Below are 17,566 nucleotides of genomic sequence, written 5' to 3'. Positions count from 1 at the left end.
CACACCCGTATGATTCACAAACACACACGTTTTGAATATTTTTTTCTTTTTCTAATAAAAAGTAAATCCAATATAAACACTATCAATCAGTAATGCTGACAAAGACTATTTTGTTGAATGTTTTTGTTTGCGTGCATAACTGTCAACTGTTAGCGTGGGATTAACTACTTTAAACAAATTCAGTTGCGTAATTCCAAATTTTAATAAAGTGTAAAAAAAAAAATCTACAAGCACTGAGAGACAGTGAGTGACATAGACACACACACACATCCATGAAATATACTGTCAGTGCATAGTTGATTCCTATATGTATATTGATCTTGAAGTTGTTTATTGTTCTTATTTTCTGTTAATGTGCACTTGGCTAAACTTTATTTTGATGATTTGGCAACACTGGCTTTGAAACTTTCATGCCAGCAAAGCACGTTTGAAAGATATACTATTTAAGCATTAACAGTCAAAGAGGAATTGTACGTTGTCTAATTCTGACACTGCACAAACTGGACATAATAAAGTCTTTGTAGTTAAAAAAAATGACGCATGTGATAGTACTTTAACTAATTTTCTCACACCAATTACAAGGTATAAAATACATACTATACATTTATGTAATCGTTTCTCTACTTCAAAACATTTTGAAAAGATCTCCGCTTTTATTCTGAAAGCAAGAGGCGCATACCGGATGTTTTAATTTGGCGGCAGAGCAAACAATTGCAACTTCCGATTAAGACTTTCAAAGTAAGAATCCCACTGGCGAACATTTCCAGAAATGAGAAAAATTACAAGTAAAAAGTAACATACTCATTTGAACATTAGTAAATAATCAACTATGATTTTTATACAGGGATAGTTACCCATTAAAGCCATTTGCCTATCAGTCAATGACTTTATAATACCTAGCATTATGAAGGTGATGTCGCCTTACTTCCCGTGGTAGTCTGCCTTTTTGTGCGCTCCCTTTACGCAGCTGGGCCGTTTTGAGACGCATCCAATTGCAGAGCGATAGCGACAGTTTTTGCAAATTGCGTAAATTACGTAACAAAAAGCACGTACAGCACCGACTAAGGAAGTGCACACCGGCGCTCTCTTGTCATTGCTGCAGTAGAGTTTTGGATGAGTGATATTCAACAGATAGTTTACTCATTTTCTACCTGGCTTATGTTGAGGTTGGTACCGATAGTTAATATGTTACCTTAAATAGTTTCGCGTACAGGCCGTGCCGTTATCAAAGTGTTGTCTGCGCATGTAACAACACAGCACTTTGTTGCATAGTGTGTAGCATGGCACGCGGAACCTTAGTGGAAAGTTGTAAGTGTGGTAGTCTGTCTGTAAACTGGGTTGAGTGGGATCCCTCTGTGGTGCACAGTCCGCGTAGAAATAATGTAAATGCACCCAGTTTATTCCATAAAATGTCTTAATTACTAAAGCACAAGGTTAGTGAGCCAGCCCACGGACTGTATGTTACGTAACTGCTTAATATATATATATATATATTTTTTTTTTTTACATTTTTTGTTTTGTGACTGTACGTTTCTCACATTTACCAGACCAGTGCTTTTGTAAACTAACACTAACACTTCCTAACACTAATCACTGATTTTATATACTCACAGATTCGCCCTTCTGCCATGGAAAATGCACGTACGGGCACGTTTTTGATAACTGGGGGATGTGGCTATTTTGGGTTTCGGTAAGAGAAATTTCATGTTGTTTCTTGCTAACAAAAAAAAAAGAATTATATATTCAGTCAGTAAGTCCCTTAAGTTTAGTTGCCTGGTGCTGTCACACTGCTTTTCCACAACAAGGTGGCGTGATCGCACCAGTTATCTCAGTCAGACTGGATCTTTGACTACCACTGAGGTGTGATAGATTTGAAAGTAGACATGCCAACAATTATTGTATTTTTTTTTTCTTAGATATACATCGTTACTTAATTAAAATGGGAGACTTTTATTGAGTGTCATGGAGATTTGAATTCACATTTAATAATTTGTTTGCCCCTGCAGCCTGGCTTGCTCCCTGCATAAGAAAGGAGCCAAAGTCATTCTGTTTGACACAGTCCCTCCAATCCAAGACACGCCAGAGGACATTGTGTTTGTGCAAGGTGATATACGTGACTACGCACAAGTTGAGAGGGCCATAAGTGACGTGGATTGCGTATTCCACATCGCCTCCTATGGCATGTCTGGCAGGGAGCAGCTGAACCGTCATCTGATTGAGGCGGTGAATGTTGAAGGCACACACAACATCCTGAAGGCTTGTGTTGAGCATGGAGTGCCCAGGCTGGTTTACACCAGCACTTTCAACGTGGTATTCGGAGGCCAAGTGATAGAGAATGGCGATGAAAGCCTGCCTTATCTACCTCTCCATCTTCACCCTGATCACTACTCCAGAACAAAGTCCCTGGCTGAGATGGCTGTGCTAAAAGCTAACGGCACAGCTCTGAAGGAAAGCTCCGGGGTGCTGAGAACCTGTGCACTGCGTCCAGCAGGAATCTACGGGCCTGGAGAGCAGAGGCACCTACCCAGGATAGTTGGATACATTGAGAAGGGGATCTTCAGGTTTGTTTATGGTAAACCCAGCAGCCTGGTGGAGTTTGTCCATGTGGACAACCTGGTGTTATCACACGAGCTGGCTGCAGAGGCGCTGACATTAGAGAAGCAGCACCGCTCTGCTGGTCAGGCCTACTTTATCTCCGACGGCAGGCCTGTCAATAATTTTGAATTCTTCAGACCTCTGGTAGAAGGCTTGGGCTATCCTTTCCCCAAACTACGTCTACCGATCTCTCTTATTTACTTTTTTGCCTTTCTCACAGAAATGATTCACCACCTCATTGGCCCCTTCTATAACTTCCAGCCACTGCTGACACGTACAGAGGTGTATAAAACTGGCGTGACACATTACTTCAGTATGGCAAAAGCAAAAGCGGAGCTTGGATATGAACCGCAGGAGCGCAACCTAGATGAGGTTGTGCAATGGTTCAGATGCAGAGGCCATGGGAAAAAATCTGGAAGCCCCTACCTCGGTCAATTACTGCTACAAGTCCTGTTTTTTGCTGGGTTTGTTGCTGTGGCCTTGTCTTTTCTTCCCGTCGTTGGGAGTTGATGAGAAGCCAAAGCAAAAACATCATTCTGACATTTTTCAAAAATAAACTGTATCAAAACTGGTCCATAAATAGGTTGTTTACATGTATTAATATGTAAAGATCCATGTCCACATTTTATTTCAAAGTGGTCATTACTTAAAGGTGCTTCAGACACGAGAAGATGTCTAAGTCAGTGAAAGCAAAAAGTTCCTCAGAATTAACATGTTTAACCGAGGACCTCCTCTTATGATACTGTGATTTACATTGTGTGTGAAAATAATTGTATAACCTTTGTACCTTAATTTCTTACTTCAACATTCAATAGATGTCAATTTTAGAAACTGTATGTCAAATGCTACCTCTTTTTTAACAGTTTGTTTGTGAAAGAAAGGGCAAAGATTGATAATTACTTACTACATGCCAATGTTTTAATATGTTTTGAGGGAGTGTATTACAAGAAAAAAAATAAAATGCTCTAAAAACTGTAATGAATAAAGCCTTATGAGTCAGGTGTGGTTTGTCTGATTTTTAAAGTCAGTAAGTTCTGGATATGTGGAAAATTTGAACAATTTCAACCAAACTGGGATTTAAAAAAAAACCTGGATTCCAAATCCCCAAAAACAAAAGCTTTTTCCAAATGAAGAATTTTGGTTTATGTGTGTGTGTTTAAAGATAGCTAAGTAGTTACCATGTTTGAATGAGTGGTATAGCCTCCTGATAAAGATCTAGTAGCCTGATTTATAATAGCTACACTATATCTACTCAGGCCTGCTGGTATATCTGTATATTACAATCTCACAGTAACAACACCAGACGAAGCATCATCAACAAACAACCATTTTTTGCCTTTTCTGTTAACTTTATAAAAATGACTTTACACTTTGTATTCAGTTCCCTTCCCCTTTAAATTAAATATAACATTAGTATTCAACCCAGTACAACCTTAGAATGATTCTTAATCATTTCTTTGATATAGGGGAATCTTTTGGGGGGTTTTTTTCTCCAAAACCCACGTTTTGTTACCAACATAATAATATTCCTCATTGTAATTAGACATCTTACTAACTGGATCATATTCTTTGGGAGGGATCTGAGAATATCTTTATCTTTAGATGATCAGACTTTAAAAAAAAAAAAAAAAAAAAGTGGATAAACTTGAGTTTTAAATAGCTTTGCCCTACGTATTACCATTTCACTGCAGCTTATTCCTGGTGTACAAGAAGTCGGACCAGGTGAGGCGTGCTTTGTGTGGTATTTTAGTCTGCCTGGGATGAATGCAGACGTCCCCTTCTCTCTAAACTATTCTCTTTTCAGAGCCGGCAGCCCCTTGCTGAGTTGGTCGCAATCATTGTTTCTCTGCAGCATTAACCACATTCCAGAGAGGCGCAGCGCATCCTGTCTCCATCCCCGCATTCCTTTTACGCAAACGAGTCCCCTGTGTAAAACGCTATTTTATTTAGATTTCCGCACGCTTGGTGTGCTCAGACTTATATACAACTGATATTTACGGCGTGTCCCATTATCCAGCCTACTTTAATCTCCGGCACGGCGACCGTACGAGAAATCTAGAGGAAAAACCAACAAGGGGAAATTCCTCCGCGCAGCGCGCCATTGACTGTAAAGACCTTTCAACTTAACAAAAACTGAAGTTGACAAACGTATCCCCGTCGGCTGAAACTGTGAGAAAGAGTTTGTTTTTTCGGCGAAGGGGGCAAAGCAGAAGAAGACGATGCTGCACACGGTGGAGGTTTCTGAGTACGCTGGCGGGTTTCGGTAAATGAGCGACGGCTGTACCGCGGCGTTTTGTTTTGATTTCCATGTGAAATGCAATTAGTGCTCCGCGGTGCTCGCTAGTTTGGCTCGCGGAGCGGAGCACACTCTGAACTTGTTTCTCGCCTCGGGAGCACAACATGGAGCATTATCAGGAGGATCTGGGACTCCGGGCCAGTAATTTAATGCAGGATCTTTCCTTGTACGATGCGTATAAAGACGGGATGTACAATTCGAGGAGAGACTTGGTGATTAACCCCGATTTGGACTTTTCGGCTCCGGCGGTAGCGGAGCATAAAAGTAAGCCAATGAATGGCACCTCTGTGCTTCACCAGCAGCATCACACAGTGGAGAATTTCACGTCTTTAAACAAAGTGTACAACGCGGCTCCGGTGCGCCCCGTCAATTGCAACCGGACCGTGCCTGTGGATTTTTGTGCCCCTCAGAGAGACGCGGTTTATAGTGAAGAGGGCTGCTGCACCAAATCCGAAGTGGCTTTGCCGTGCTACACGGGCGCTTCAGAGAGGCACAGGAGGTACTCTCTGGAGGTGCAGGGCCACAGGTACAGCACCGGCTCCGCCTTCGACGGCGTGCCCCTCAACAAACCGGTGGCTCTCCCCGGCAACAGGTGCAACAGTGTCTGCATCACCAGCAGCCACGACGGGAGATACAACGCCACCAGTCCTCGGTCCAGCCTGGCATCCTCTCTGTCTTCTCAAGAGCAGAGCAAGCATGCCAGCCCGAGGTCGAGCATCAGCAGCCCGCGCACTAGTTTGGTGGTACCGGGTCAGGACAGGTACACGAGCCCCAGGTCTAGTTTGGTCCACTGCGAGGGCAACAGTGTCCTCAGTCCCAGATCCAGCTATGCAAGCACCGCCAGCGACACGAGTAAACACTCCAGCCCCCGGGCCAGTCTCAACAGCTGTGACTGCTGCAGCAAGCCCAGCAGCAACCGCACCAGCGGCATCAGCATGGGCTACGACCAGAGGCACACCAGCCCCAGGTCGAGCACGGCGAGCCAGTACTCCTTCACCACCAGCCCGAGGTCCAGTTACTCTGACTCGCGGTACGGGCCCGTGGTCAACCATGATTTAGAGGGGGCGATTTTACACGCTGCGCCGCTGGCGAGTCCCCGTTCGAGCATCTGCAGCCAGGATGGGAGCGCAAGACCGGGGGCCACCGCAAACTGCGTGGTCAGTCCCCGGTCCAGCATCTCCAGTCACAGCTCCAGAAGTTCCCGCAGCTCCAGGGGGTCTATGAGCACCTACCCCGACATGCAGCTGCCCTCACCCAGGTCGTCGATGCTGGGAAGCAGTTTACACGAGGATACGCTGCTCCAGGAGTTTGGAGACTCCAACGGGATCCAAAATCGCATCCATCTCCAGGGGCTTTCGGCGGTGCCTGAGCCCCAGCAGCAGTCAGCTCAGACGGGAGGGACTGCGGAGATGACTGCGGGGTCGCCATCGTCATTTAATTATGGGATGTCCTCAAAAACAGCTTCCTCGGGCCAGAGGTTTAAGCTACCTTACCAGGTGACCCCCAGCCGGGAAAGCGGGCCAAGCCAGGCGGAGAGACGGCTGGAGGCGCTCACCTTGGAGCTGGAAAAGGAGTTAGAGATGCACATGAAAAAGGAATACTTTGGTAGGTAATATTAATCGCAGATCAAGCTACTCTTTTTTAAAACTTGCTGTTAGATATGACTGGAAAAAGTCTGAAGTCTGCAGATCTGGTATCAAGTAACAGCAGCAGGGTGTTTTGTTTAACTTAACTGATGTTCTGACAAGCTTTTCTTATGAACTGATGTCTGATTGTTGTAAAATAACTCATTTGGTCAAAACAGCTCAGCTCCAGGTCAAAGCAACACGTTTTCATCTGGCATAAAGTTTCACCCTCAGGTGTCTGTGTACGGCTCTGATACTCTGGCCCTGACTCCTTCTCCTACACTGTCTTATAAAGCTTCAGCCCTCACAGGTATCTGGGAGATCCCAGCAGTGTCTCTTTCACAGAAAAAAAAACTTTTGCTGAAGGTTTTTGGACCTTTACACCCAGAGCAAGTTTAAAGTCCAAAATAATGGTCCAAAATTAAGTTTTCAGCTGAAAGCAGCAATGATTCCCTTTGTTGTTTTATTGCGTTCCTCTGAATACAAAGAATTCTCCATGGCACCAAGTGAACAAACATGTAGTAGTATTAGTAGCGTGGAAATGTCATGCGTCACTCTCTCTGTGTTACAACACAAATGAATGCTTACTGAAAGTGGAATTCAAAGAAATTGCAAAAAGAAGAGTTTGCTGGTGTGCAAGAGTTATTTATTTATAGGTTTGTCATCTCTGCAACGTCGGTTTGCAACATGCGAAGGCTACATCACCACTAACAGGTTCTTCTGGGGCAGATAAGAGTGGCTTTGCAGGGCAACACTAATTTCTGTCTTGGCAGAGCTAAAATTTGCACAGGGCTGCACCTCACTGAATGGAACCTTCTGTTCTGCCAGAGCAGCGTGGTCTGGATTTGTTGAAAATGCAGTTACCCTCTGGAGCATGGAGCATAGACTGTGGTCAAGTGCAAGTAAGGATGTGAAGCTGACTTTGCCTTCATTGTATCTGAAAAGCATTTTGGAATGAAAACCTTCCTTCCTTTCTCATTTCATTTAGGCTTTTTAAAGAGTTGTTGTTGTTTCTTTTTCTTTTTTATTTCAACAACAATGTGGCACGTTTTTGTGATTAGGGAGTTTGAGACCAGATATGTTTGGTTCACCAGTGGCAACACAGCTACAGAAAGGCTGCTGAGGAAGTTGCTGTCTTCCTTTGAATTAGCAGCCAGACAAATGGCTGAAGCTGGAGAACAGTGACTTGTTTTATAGCCAGTGCACTTGGTCAGAGTGAGGCTGAGACAGCTGTTGATTTGTTCCAGAGAAGCAGGTGAGAGAAGGAGGATGGAAGACAGGAGGGAGAGACGAGGAAGACAGCAGCAAAGGGGGGGGGGGGGGGGGTGATGATGTAGAAAGAAGCAAGAGGGTGGAAATAGAGATGGAGAAAGAAAAAGGGAGGGAGAGAGAAGAATGCAGTCAGTCGCTCCTCACACTGAGCCCAATAGAGACAGCTCTGTTTCCGTAGCGACAGTGTAGAAATTGATCGCCCGGGCTTTTTCTTGGAGGTGGGTGGGTGGGGTGGGGTGTGCAGTACTGTCTGCCAGTGTACCACACTGCCCGGCTCTGCTCTGCTGGCCCTTGTGTGGCCTCTGTTTGTTGTGGTGGCGAAGGAGCTGTGAATCAACAGCTGGCTTGATACAGGCCTGCAATTGAAGCAGCAGAGTGAGGCCCACCCCACCCTTTTATTTCCCCTCCTCTCCACCTCCACCACCACCATCCCCACCCCACCCCGCCCTGACTCCCCCCGCGAAGCCCTTCATTAACCAGCCAGTGGGGAGTCGGGCAACACCAGACACTTGGCACACGATCTTGGCTGGCGGGCCAGACATAGTTGGTGGGGGTCAAGTCTGATCACCTGCCTAGAATTATAATGGCAGTAGTCATGCACATGCCTGACACACACACATGCTGACTTGTGGACGACAGCACACTGGCCTGCTCTGTGTGTTGTGCTACAGCCTCCTTTTGACTCTGCATATACTGTGCATGCACAAATAACAGCTGACATGAGAAGAGATGTATACATTTTTTAAAAGTCGCAGTTTAAGTTTTAAGCCTACGTCACAGTCTGATGTGTGAAATACTCTCTCACAAGTGAGGACCTCTCTCCTGAAATGATGGAGTGTTGCCGGGCTTTGATGCTGGAAAGTCTATCTGTTATTTATTATTTTTTCGTGGAAGGAAACATGAACCTGCAGTAACTGAATCGCTCCTGTAAGACGTGCAGAGGTTTTAAAATATATGGCAAACTGCCGTTCATCTCTCTATAAATGTAACCTTCCGTTTGTTTTAATTGACGTTCTCTGGCGTAACATGCTCATGTTCTCAGACGTTGGTTTGATACTGTGCCGTAAGGAGTCAGAGTCACAGAGTGGTTGTTAAAGTTTCATGAATCAGGCTGTGCAGACCTTCTTACAACTCACAGCACGTTCTGTGTTGTTTTCAATGACTTTAGGGACGTGATGTGTTTTGATGAGTATTATTGATATATTGTAAAGCCATTACGTCAGAAAGATCAGAATGATTCTCTTTTGCTTGATCCTTCACATTAGTTTAGCGTGATAACAAGCATAACGAGCCCATATTGAACAGTACTGCTGCTGCAAACCAAACACGGCTTAACCTTATCAACAGTGTTTAATTTCCAAAGGTGCAAGAATGATGCCATTTTATTTTTCAACCCCACGGAATGCACAAGATCCTGTCCGTGTTATGAAGTGAACACGAGAGTTTCATCATCCTGTTTTAAATGAATAACAAGAATGCTGCAGGGCTTTCCTTGCCGTCCTGTAAAATGATAACCACATCCTCACCCACAAGACCCTTTGGGACTTTTAGAAATCATAACAAACCACATTTGGAGTCTTTGTTAGTTGTTTTCAGCAGATCTCTCACGACAAAGAAAGTTTCTCTGTTTATATTTTGACAGTCTTCTCAGCACACGGCGTATAATTTTTAAGTAACTGCAGTATAGTTGCAACCAGAGGGACTGAAAGTAACGAAGGCAAATCGATATAGCTGTATAAATAAATCATACTTTTTCAGTTTAGCCGTTGGGTAGAGAGTCAAAGCCGAAGCACCAGGTCGATAATGGGCATGGTCATAGATTAATTCTGTGGTAAAGCAATAAATATAAGACCTAAAGAAAGAAGGGAGAGGGTTTTTTTTTCTTTTTGAAACCAGTCATTGAACAACCACTGTTGTTATCATGAAGCTGGATAATTGGGCATAAAATGGACATGTATGGTGACATGAGGCTTTGAATGGTATAAAACACACAGACCTGTTCTCCTGGGTACACACCTGTCTCATCTACTGTGTTTCCAAGAAAACATTTAGGTTGTTTCACTGAATTAGATTAGATGCACCACTGTCCTATTTTTTTGTCTTTACTCTCATCCACCAGCTAGGGACTGTGTAATGTAGACAATGAGTGACTCTGCTTATTGTCTTTCAGGCAGATGTGTAGAGAGTTGGGTGAACCTGGTTGGTCCATGTGACACCTTTTTGTCAAGGCTACATAATGGGCTGAGTGTAGCGACAGGTGGCAGGATAACAGTGCTTTATCATAGAGAAATCATTATAGAAAGAATCCGCTGTAGTAGTGACTAACATTTACATCTCGCTCTGTAATCTCAATTAGCATCAGTCAGAAATATAGAATTTGTGTTTTTGGGGCAAATCCATCTGCAGTTCACAGAAAGACTCAGAATCTGTGAAGTATTACCATGTCAAAAGAAGCTTTATTTCTACTCTAGTTATTGCTCATAACCAGAAAGGGAAGTGTGCTGTCCTGAGTGACAGAAAGGGAACAAACACCTCGGGTGAACATGGAGGAAGATGCTCCTGGGTCCTGTAGCATGTGAATTCAGTCTGGCTCACTTTTCTGGCTTTACTAAACTTTACCTTGGTTCTGTTATAACAGTTAAATGTGAGGCTGTCGGTGCTGCTGAAGTCAGAGAGGGAAGCTACATGCAGTGACACAGTGTGAGTGAAATTATTTTAGTTTAAGCAGTTTAGTTTAAGTTTAGCAGTGTATAATTCACAGGGAGCAAATGTTCCTTGTCTGGATGTTTTTGTAAGAAATTTTTTAAAATTTTCTTTAATTTACACTCATTGTGTCGTTGATTCTCTGGAGAGGTTTTCTGTTTACAACGTGGCCTCATGTTCTCCTGAGACTAAGAAATACATAAGTTACGTTCGCTCAACCAGGCGCTGTCAGGAGTCTTATCAGGAATGAAAAGATTTTCAAAGAATTAATATACAACAGTAAATGATTCATTCATTATTGACAGCTATGGTCAGCTGTTGTCTGTTACAGGCACTGTTTCAATGCCAGATTGGCTAGCACATACAGGAACCTGTGTAGTTTTTTCTTTTCTCGACTTTGTTTACTATAATAGTCCTTTTTTTTTTCTTTGGCCAAATTGTTTAACCAGTTACGATCATTGGAAGTCTACTTGTTCCTTCTTATCGGCCGTTTTGTCCTGTTATCTTTGTTAAATGCATGAGTGCAGTCACGAGTTCAGCTTAAACCAGGAAACGCCAATATTTGACTTTGATTCAGATGAATTAATTTGTGCAAACACCTCTGATGTAAAGGGAAGACATGTAACCTTTGGATGGTTTTCCTGTACCCTTGTCCTTTATCTGTTTTTTTTTTTTTTTTACAATGTCACAGACTGCACGGGAGGTGTTATGAAAGGGAAATCATTGCCTCAGATAGCCAGGCAATTCCACGATTGCGTCACAGAAAGTGTATCGTTTCTCTGACTCTATCCTGAAGTGTGTGTGTATTTTAAAGATAAGTAAATGTAAAAATCTGTCTGTGGGAGGAGGGGGTGTTGGTGCACAGCTCCCATGTGGGGATCTTGTGAGATCTTGTGTCCTGTAGGCACTGTGACCCTGGACTCACCCCACCCAGGCTTTGACCCTGCACTCCCTGAGGAATGTGACCCTGGTGGAGGTCGTCTTGTGCGTGAGAGTTTGGAGATTGTTAGTCTGCTGCTTCCAAATACTTTTTAGCCACTGTGTTTTTTTTTTCCCTAATCTGGTTTCTTCACTAAAGGTCACAGTACCGTGTGTAGTTGGTTAGTTCAGGCTTAGGTGTAGTACTCGTGTACCTGTGGACAGCTGGGTCAGTCAGTGCATCACTCATCCTTCATACACTGTTTTCATTCAGTGACTCTAATGGTAAAAGTAAAACCTTATTATCAGACTTTTGGGATAAACTATCACAGTGAAATGTTAATTAAAATGTCCCTTCCTTGACATATTTTATCAAGGTTCCACCTCAGCAAGACAGGTGAACCCCTTTAACACCAATGAAACTGTCCCCTGACCTCCTGTCCTGCATGTTCCACTGTGGACAACTTGTTTGGGTGAGACAAATTGTTGTGCAGGTGCAAGCAGGCACCACCCAGCCTTCACAAACTACCGTATCAGTATTGTTGGGGTTTTAACTGGCATTAGGGACACCAAGGTCATGTCATCAGTTTTGTTTCTGAGATTTGGGTTTTTGTACAACACGAGGAAGACTTTAAGTTCTATAGTCACACAGAAATAACACACTACTACTTTCAACTACAACAAAGCTGAAACAGTTATGGTTATTTTACATGAAAGGTTTTTGTTCTCACTGGTCTGAAGCAGATGTGGTTCATTTGGGGAAAAAAAGTGATTACAGTTTAGCAGCATTTGAATCAGAATCTGATTACAGAGGTGGAGGTTTTGCTTATGTTGCCAGCACTGTCAGTCAGATCTGATCAAACAACACTGACACAGTTAATTACATAGTTTGATGTTACAGAGAGTTTCCTGGGGCTTTAAAGCTGATTATGATATATATTTTGTTAGAGAAGGAAGAAAACAGCCCTTAACAACTTTAAAAAACTATTCTCATCTATGAGGGCTCTAAAACAGACTAGATGTACAAGTTGAGTGTTCATGAATATGCAGTGCAAATGTTTTATACCACAGTTCAGTCAAAAGTTACTACTTGCAATGATCAGAATCTCCTTTAAAGTCAAGTCAGGGGTTCCTGTAACAAAGGAAAGCACAGAAAGTCTTTGGAACACAGGCCTGGTTTCTGCTCTGCCCTTCCTGACAATCCCCTCACATCCTCTGCCTTTTTCATACAATAATCATCTTTCCTGAAGTAGTCTGCCTTCAAACAGTATGATGAAATGCATGGAAATGTCAGAAGTTTGGATTAGACTTCTGCAACTGGAAAAGAAATATGTTAAAAAAAATATAGTTCTTGTGAGTTAAAAATCACAAGCTGAAATTTGGAACGCAGTCACACATCTCTAGCCTGCAATTAAAGGCATCTGTAATGGTCTGCTTCATGTTTTATGTTTGGGACGGTTTGGTTTCAGAGCTTGACTTGCTTTGACATCTCTGAATTTCATTGTGTCGTCGGTCTTCAAAGGCCATCAAAAGATGCAGAGAGAACAAGGGATGAAATCTGCCTCTGGAAACACAGTAGTGCTGATATTTGTAGCAGATTAGTCATTTTCACATTTGAATATTGCATAATTAAAGGAATGCACACAGGGTTTGGCAGAGTCGTGTGTTTTCTTCGATCAGCTTTTCAGCAAAGCTTCCAGCAAAGGCTTGCAGCATGTCCAGCAAATTGTGTGATTCTTCTGGTGCAAGTGCTGTGCTGTAGGAAACAGTATCTCACGTAGAGGTAAATCAGTGCTTTTCTTTGGACTTAAAGAATCGTTTTATTCTGAAAATGTTGAAATCTCACAGAGACAACATGCTTTGAATGATTCCCTGGAGATTTCCTGTCACCACACGCTGTGAGATGCTCTTATTTTATTGTTGCGTACAGAGTGCGTTGCTCAGCGTGCAAAACATCGACTAACTGACCTCCCGTGTTTAACAGGTATCTGCGTCAAATGTGGGAAAGGTGTATATGGAGCCAGCCAAGCCTGCCAGGCCATGGGGAACCTGTACCACACAAATTGCTTCACTTGCTGCTCCTGTGGTAAGTAAGACTGACAATCAAGTGAAATATTAGTATATAATAGTTTCACCACCCAGTCTGCAAATGTGTGTTCAGCTGGTGTCTGTATGGCAGCATTGTGCAGTGACACCTTTTGTGGCATTTTAGCGTCTGTGCTTCACCACTGTATGATTTTACACTTAAAGCGTGTTCTACAGTCTGCTTTCTACATTTGGAGACCAGGCTGGTAGATCTACAGATCCACAGCGTTAATGGCTTGTCAAAAAATGTGAACAGTTAACTGCCTGCTAATGAATTACCCCTTTTATATCGCAGCTGTTGTGCTGTATTTCAAAGCCCTGTCTTCGGCCTTTCATTTTTTAGCCTGATCATCAAACCGAATCTGTTATTTCTGCTTCACTTCATTCAGTTTGACTTCATGTGGACTTCATGTTCATGATTTCTGTTTCGAAGGCAGGTGAAATTTTTCTCTAACCAATCAGTAGCAAGTAGTGCAGATGATGTCATTATTATTCAGCACCTGGAGTTTCCAAGGTTTAACATTGTGGGTCCCCCCTCAGATAAAACTGGGACATTTGTTTACACTTTGGCAAGTTGGTGCCATTTAAATTATGCTGTTAGCTGTTAGTTCCTCTTTTCAGAGTAACAACAGATGTACAGACAGCTATCAATGACTCAGTTTGATACTGAAGAAAACTTGAAATCGTGATGAGTCCTGGATATTTAATTGCGATAGACACTGGAGATGATGATATTCTTGGAAAGTGTCAGTTACACTGATTCTAAACGTATGTTCATGTCTGTGTGTTCAGACTGTTATGACCCAGAGAAGGAGTGTGATATGTGAAGTGTGAGTGTGATATTTATGCACATTGACTGTACGTCATTGCCGGACCTGCTGCTGCAACTTCTGACCATGTGGACGAGCAGATCAGGCCATAACTAACTTTTCAAACACTGGCATGCACCTGTCTTGTTTCATCTCATGTCGTGGTTGGAAGTTTCAGTAGCGGTCTCTGTGAGTTCTTAACATTTTTCAGAAAAAGTGAGGAAATATGTTCGTTTAAGACGTCGTGTTTCCATAACTTACAATAATCTTTACAGCCTTTTCGATGTCATCCACTCTTATCAACCTTTTTGTTGCCATTCTCTGTTGCTGTTTTCCTGGTTCTGGCCCAGGAAAATGGTGCCCCCATTCTTTACATCACGAAAATGTTTGCTTCTTTTAGTTTACCTGGCTTTAGTATCTTCAGGTGTTCGAAAATCACATCCATGAGTCTTAATGTCTCAAACGTATTTATGCTTTAAACACATCCCACATCTTACAGGCAGCATCAGTCATTCTCAGAAACCATGTGGGGAAACAGTGGGGAAAACTGCTCCAATAGTTTTTGATTCAGTTTGTGTCCAGGGTCCCCACCTTCTCTGTCTGCACATTTTCTGTTATTTTTTTTTTTTTTTTATCAAACACGCTCGCTCCAGGCTTCAGCCGCTCCTGTCTCTGCTGAAATATCATCATTAGTCTCACCAGCTTTCTATTTGAGGTGGTGTCATAGTCGGGATCAAAACATCTGCTGCTTAAAAAAAAAAAAACCTCAGGCTGAAGTCTGTTCGGTAGATTAACAGGCAGCTCGGTTCGCTGTGGCAGGAACAAGCTAATAATGCCACAAAGAAATAAAATGCTGACATTATTTGCTCTTTAAGACTGTAATTAAATCTGCTCTTCAGCTCAAAGTACAGTATAGATTTTGTGTGTGTCTCTGTGTCTCTCTGTCTGTGTCTGTGTGTGTGGGTTTTTTTTTTTTTTTTTTTTTTTGGACGTCCCTGTCACCCGACGCCAGCCCTCCTCTCCTGTTTCCCGGGGAAACAAGAGGAAGATGTCGGGAGAGAAGCTTTTTAGCCAGGTTGCCTCCATTCATATGTGCACTATACATGGATACTGATCCTCCACCCCACCCACTCCGGCTCTGGAAGAACTGCCTATAATTTACATGTAACCAAAGCCACATACTTTCCGATTTATTGTGTGTCTGAAGAAAGAGGGGCCAGATGCCGAGTGTCCAGTTGCTGAAGTTGTGGGATTTGCTGTGGAAAAGTAGCCTTTGACCTGGTTAAAGGTGCATCTGCTGCATCAGTAGAGGCCTAATTATGTTTTTAGGGTTTATGTAGAAGTTTTCAGCTTTCACTGCTGAAACAAAGCAAACACGCCGATTCTCATAATCGTATCCGTAAAATAGCCAGATTATCTCCTCTGAAGACTAAAAATACTCTTAAAGAATGATTGGAGAAGGGGGCAGTTACATCATAAAATAGCTATGTAGGACTTTATCGCTGTTAGACAAAAACCACAGACAGCTCCTGAAAGAGTTATTGTTGCGTATACTGGAGAAATCATGTCTACGATTAGTTAACAAGTCATTTTCTGGGCTCAGAGCGGGCCGTTGCTGATAGCTTCACAGGCCATCTCGCCTCTCGAGATGGTTTATTGGTAACGTAAACTCTGTGATGTATCATTTGACCTCGTGTGAATGGAAATGTTTGCTTTTAAGCAGAGTTTTGAAGGCCTCTGAGAAGTTTGGTTTCAATGTGCCTGCACTTGTCATAACACAATCCAGTGATTTATCAGGAGCTACGTTCTTATGTCCCTGTTTGTTTTTTGGTTTGTGGTTTTTGTTTTTTCCTTTCTCCCCTGTGCCCCTGAGTAGGGTCCTCCTGGAGTCTGGAGCTCCAGAGTGAGGCCGAGTTTGCTGAGACATTGCTCGCTGGTAGCCTTGGGCTTTGTTTAACCATGCATAATTGAGCCCTCCTCTTGGCTTACTCCCATGGTTGCACCCTTTTTTCATGAAATGGCCAAGAATGCAAACTACCCCCCTCCACTTCAAGCCGGCCTTCCCTGGAGGACTTCAATCGGACAGTCACAAAGTGTACCAGACCTGCTTATCAGAGGGGGCAGGCCTGGCATGAGCTCACATTAAATGGCACATGCACGGAGAAGCGCATGCATGCATGCATGTGCAGACATGCAGCTACACAAATAGATAGAGTTTTAGGAATGAGGGCTGGATTTTGTCCTAGAAGAATAGTCTCAAGTATCTCCATTTCTGGATTGTACAGAAATTGTGAAGTGGCATAAAAGTTCAATAAGTGCAGAGCAGTGCTTCCACCTCTCACAGCCACTACTGAAGTGCCATGAACCAAGTCATCAGTATCCCTCTGTAGCTGGTATTGTAGCAGAAGGAGTTGCACTCTGCCCAGTTTGCTAGTGAATATATTTTCCCACATAAACGCATGTTAACTGGAGTGAATATATATTTCCGTGTGACTGTGAGGCAGGGTGTTGTTGAAAATAAACACGCCCTCTCCAGATTTAAAAAACAACACCAAAAAAAAATTAAACACACTGCTTCGGGCTGGATGAGCAGACTGTCAACCGCAAGGCTGATGACTCATTTCTGTGTTACAGTTATCCAAGCGGCCTCTGAAAGCACTGGCAGCAGAAGAGAGCTCAGGGGCTTGAATTTCTCAAATCATTCACCATCACCAGTTGCACCTGCCAGGCAGTGGAAGCGAGAAAGCTGGAAAATAGGGAACGTTCAGTTCTTTGTGTTATGTTCCTGGAGTCATACAGTATGTTTACATGCACTCTCATTACAGCACTGCTTTTAGAAATATTATGATATTATGATAAAAATAAGGAAATACTTTGTCTGTGGATGCTGTCATATAAAAAAAACAGTAAGTTTATCTTAAAGATTCTATATAGCTGTAACACAGATATAAGATATACCAGTCTGTAGATAAATATATTGTTATAAAGTCAGTATCTTGTTATATAAGACCAAGCGTTGTCATTAGCAGCTGGTCAGTGAGCCAGCAGCTAATAAGCCTGTAGAAGCATTGTATTTTTGACACCCTCGATTTAACTTCTCTGGTTTGCTTGGGCTTACAGCCACACAGTAGAGTTCCTCCTCTTCTTTTAATGAATAACAGAGAGACTGGCTGCTGCGAGACATGGTGCAGCTATAATCTATATCATAACCCTCCAGTATTTTCACTGTTGATTAATATGTGGATGTCTGTGGTAAATAAAGT

General features: G+C 42.9%; 2 protein-coding genes across 3 annotated transcripts in view; both read left to right on the top strand.

The window, feature by feature from the left end:
* The first annotated feature begins 1,048 nt into the window (after window positions 1-1,048).
* Window positions 1,049-3,581, top strand: sdr42e1 (short chain dehydrogenase/reductase family 42E, member 1). Of its 2 annotated transcripts, none has more exons than XM_041041516.1 (3): window positions 1,049-1,166; window positions 1,614-1,690; window positions 2,007-3,581. In XM_041041516.1, exons 2-3 carry the CDS (start codon window positions 1,629-1,631, stop codon window positions 3,103-3,105), a joined length of 1,161 nt encoding a protein of 386 aa, XP_040897450.1. In that variant the 5' UTR covers window positions 1,049-1,166; window positions 1,614-1,628; the 3' UTR covers window positions 3,106-3,581. The 2 variants fall into 2 exon arrangements, with proteins under 2 accessions (XP_040897450.1, XP_040897458.1); XM_041041524.1 differs by lacking the exon at window positions 1,049-1,166 and adding an exon at window positions 1,319-1,433.
* A 1,041-nt stretch (window positions 3,582-4,622) lies between these two features.
* LOC121182701 (WT1 interacting protein) overlaps window positions 4,623-17,566 on the top strand; it is a 29,058-nt gene continuing 16,114 nt past the window's right edge. Inside the window, exons 1-2 of the mRNA XM_041039367.1 lie at window positions 4,623-6,496; window positions 13,394-13,495. Coding sequence (XP_040895301.1) covers window positions 4,996-6,496; window positions 13,394-13,495 — 1,603 coding nt within the window. The 5' untranslated portion in view covers window positions 4,623-4,995. The remainder of the gene's footprint in view (window positions 6,497-13,393; window positions 13,496-17,566) is intronic.

This window comes from Toxotes jaculatrix, chromosome 1 (genome assembly GCF_017976425.1).
Source record: "Toxotes jaculatrix isolate fToxJac2 chromosome 1, fToxJac2.pri, whole genome shotgun sequence".
NCBI classification, from domain to species: domain Eukaryota; kingdom Metazoa; phylum Chordata; class Actinopteri; family Toxotidae; genus Toxotes; species Toxotes jaculatrix.
The sequence above is the reverse complement of the archived record's forward strand: the minus strand, read 5'-3'. Positions and strand labels throughout refer to the sequence as shown.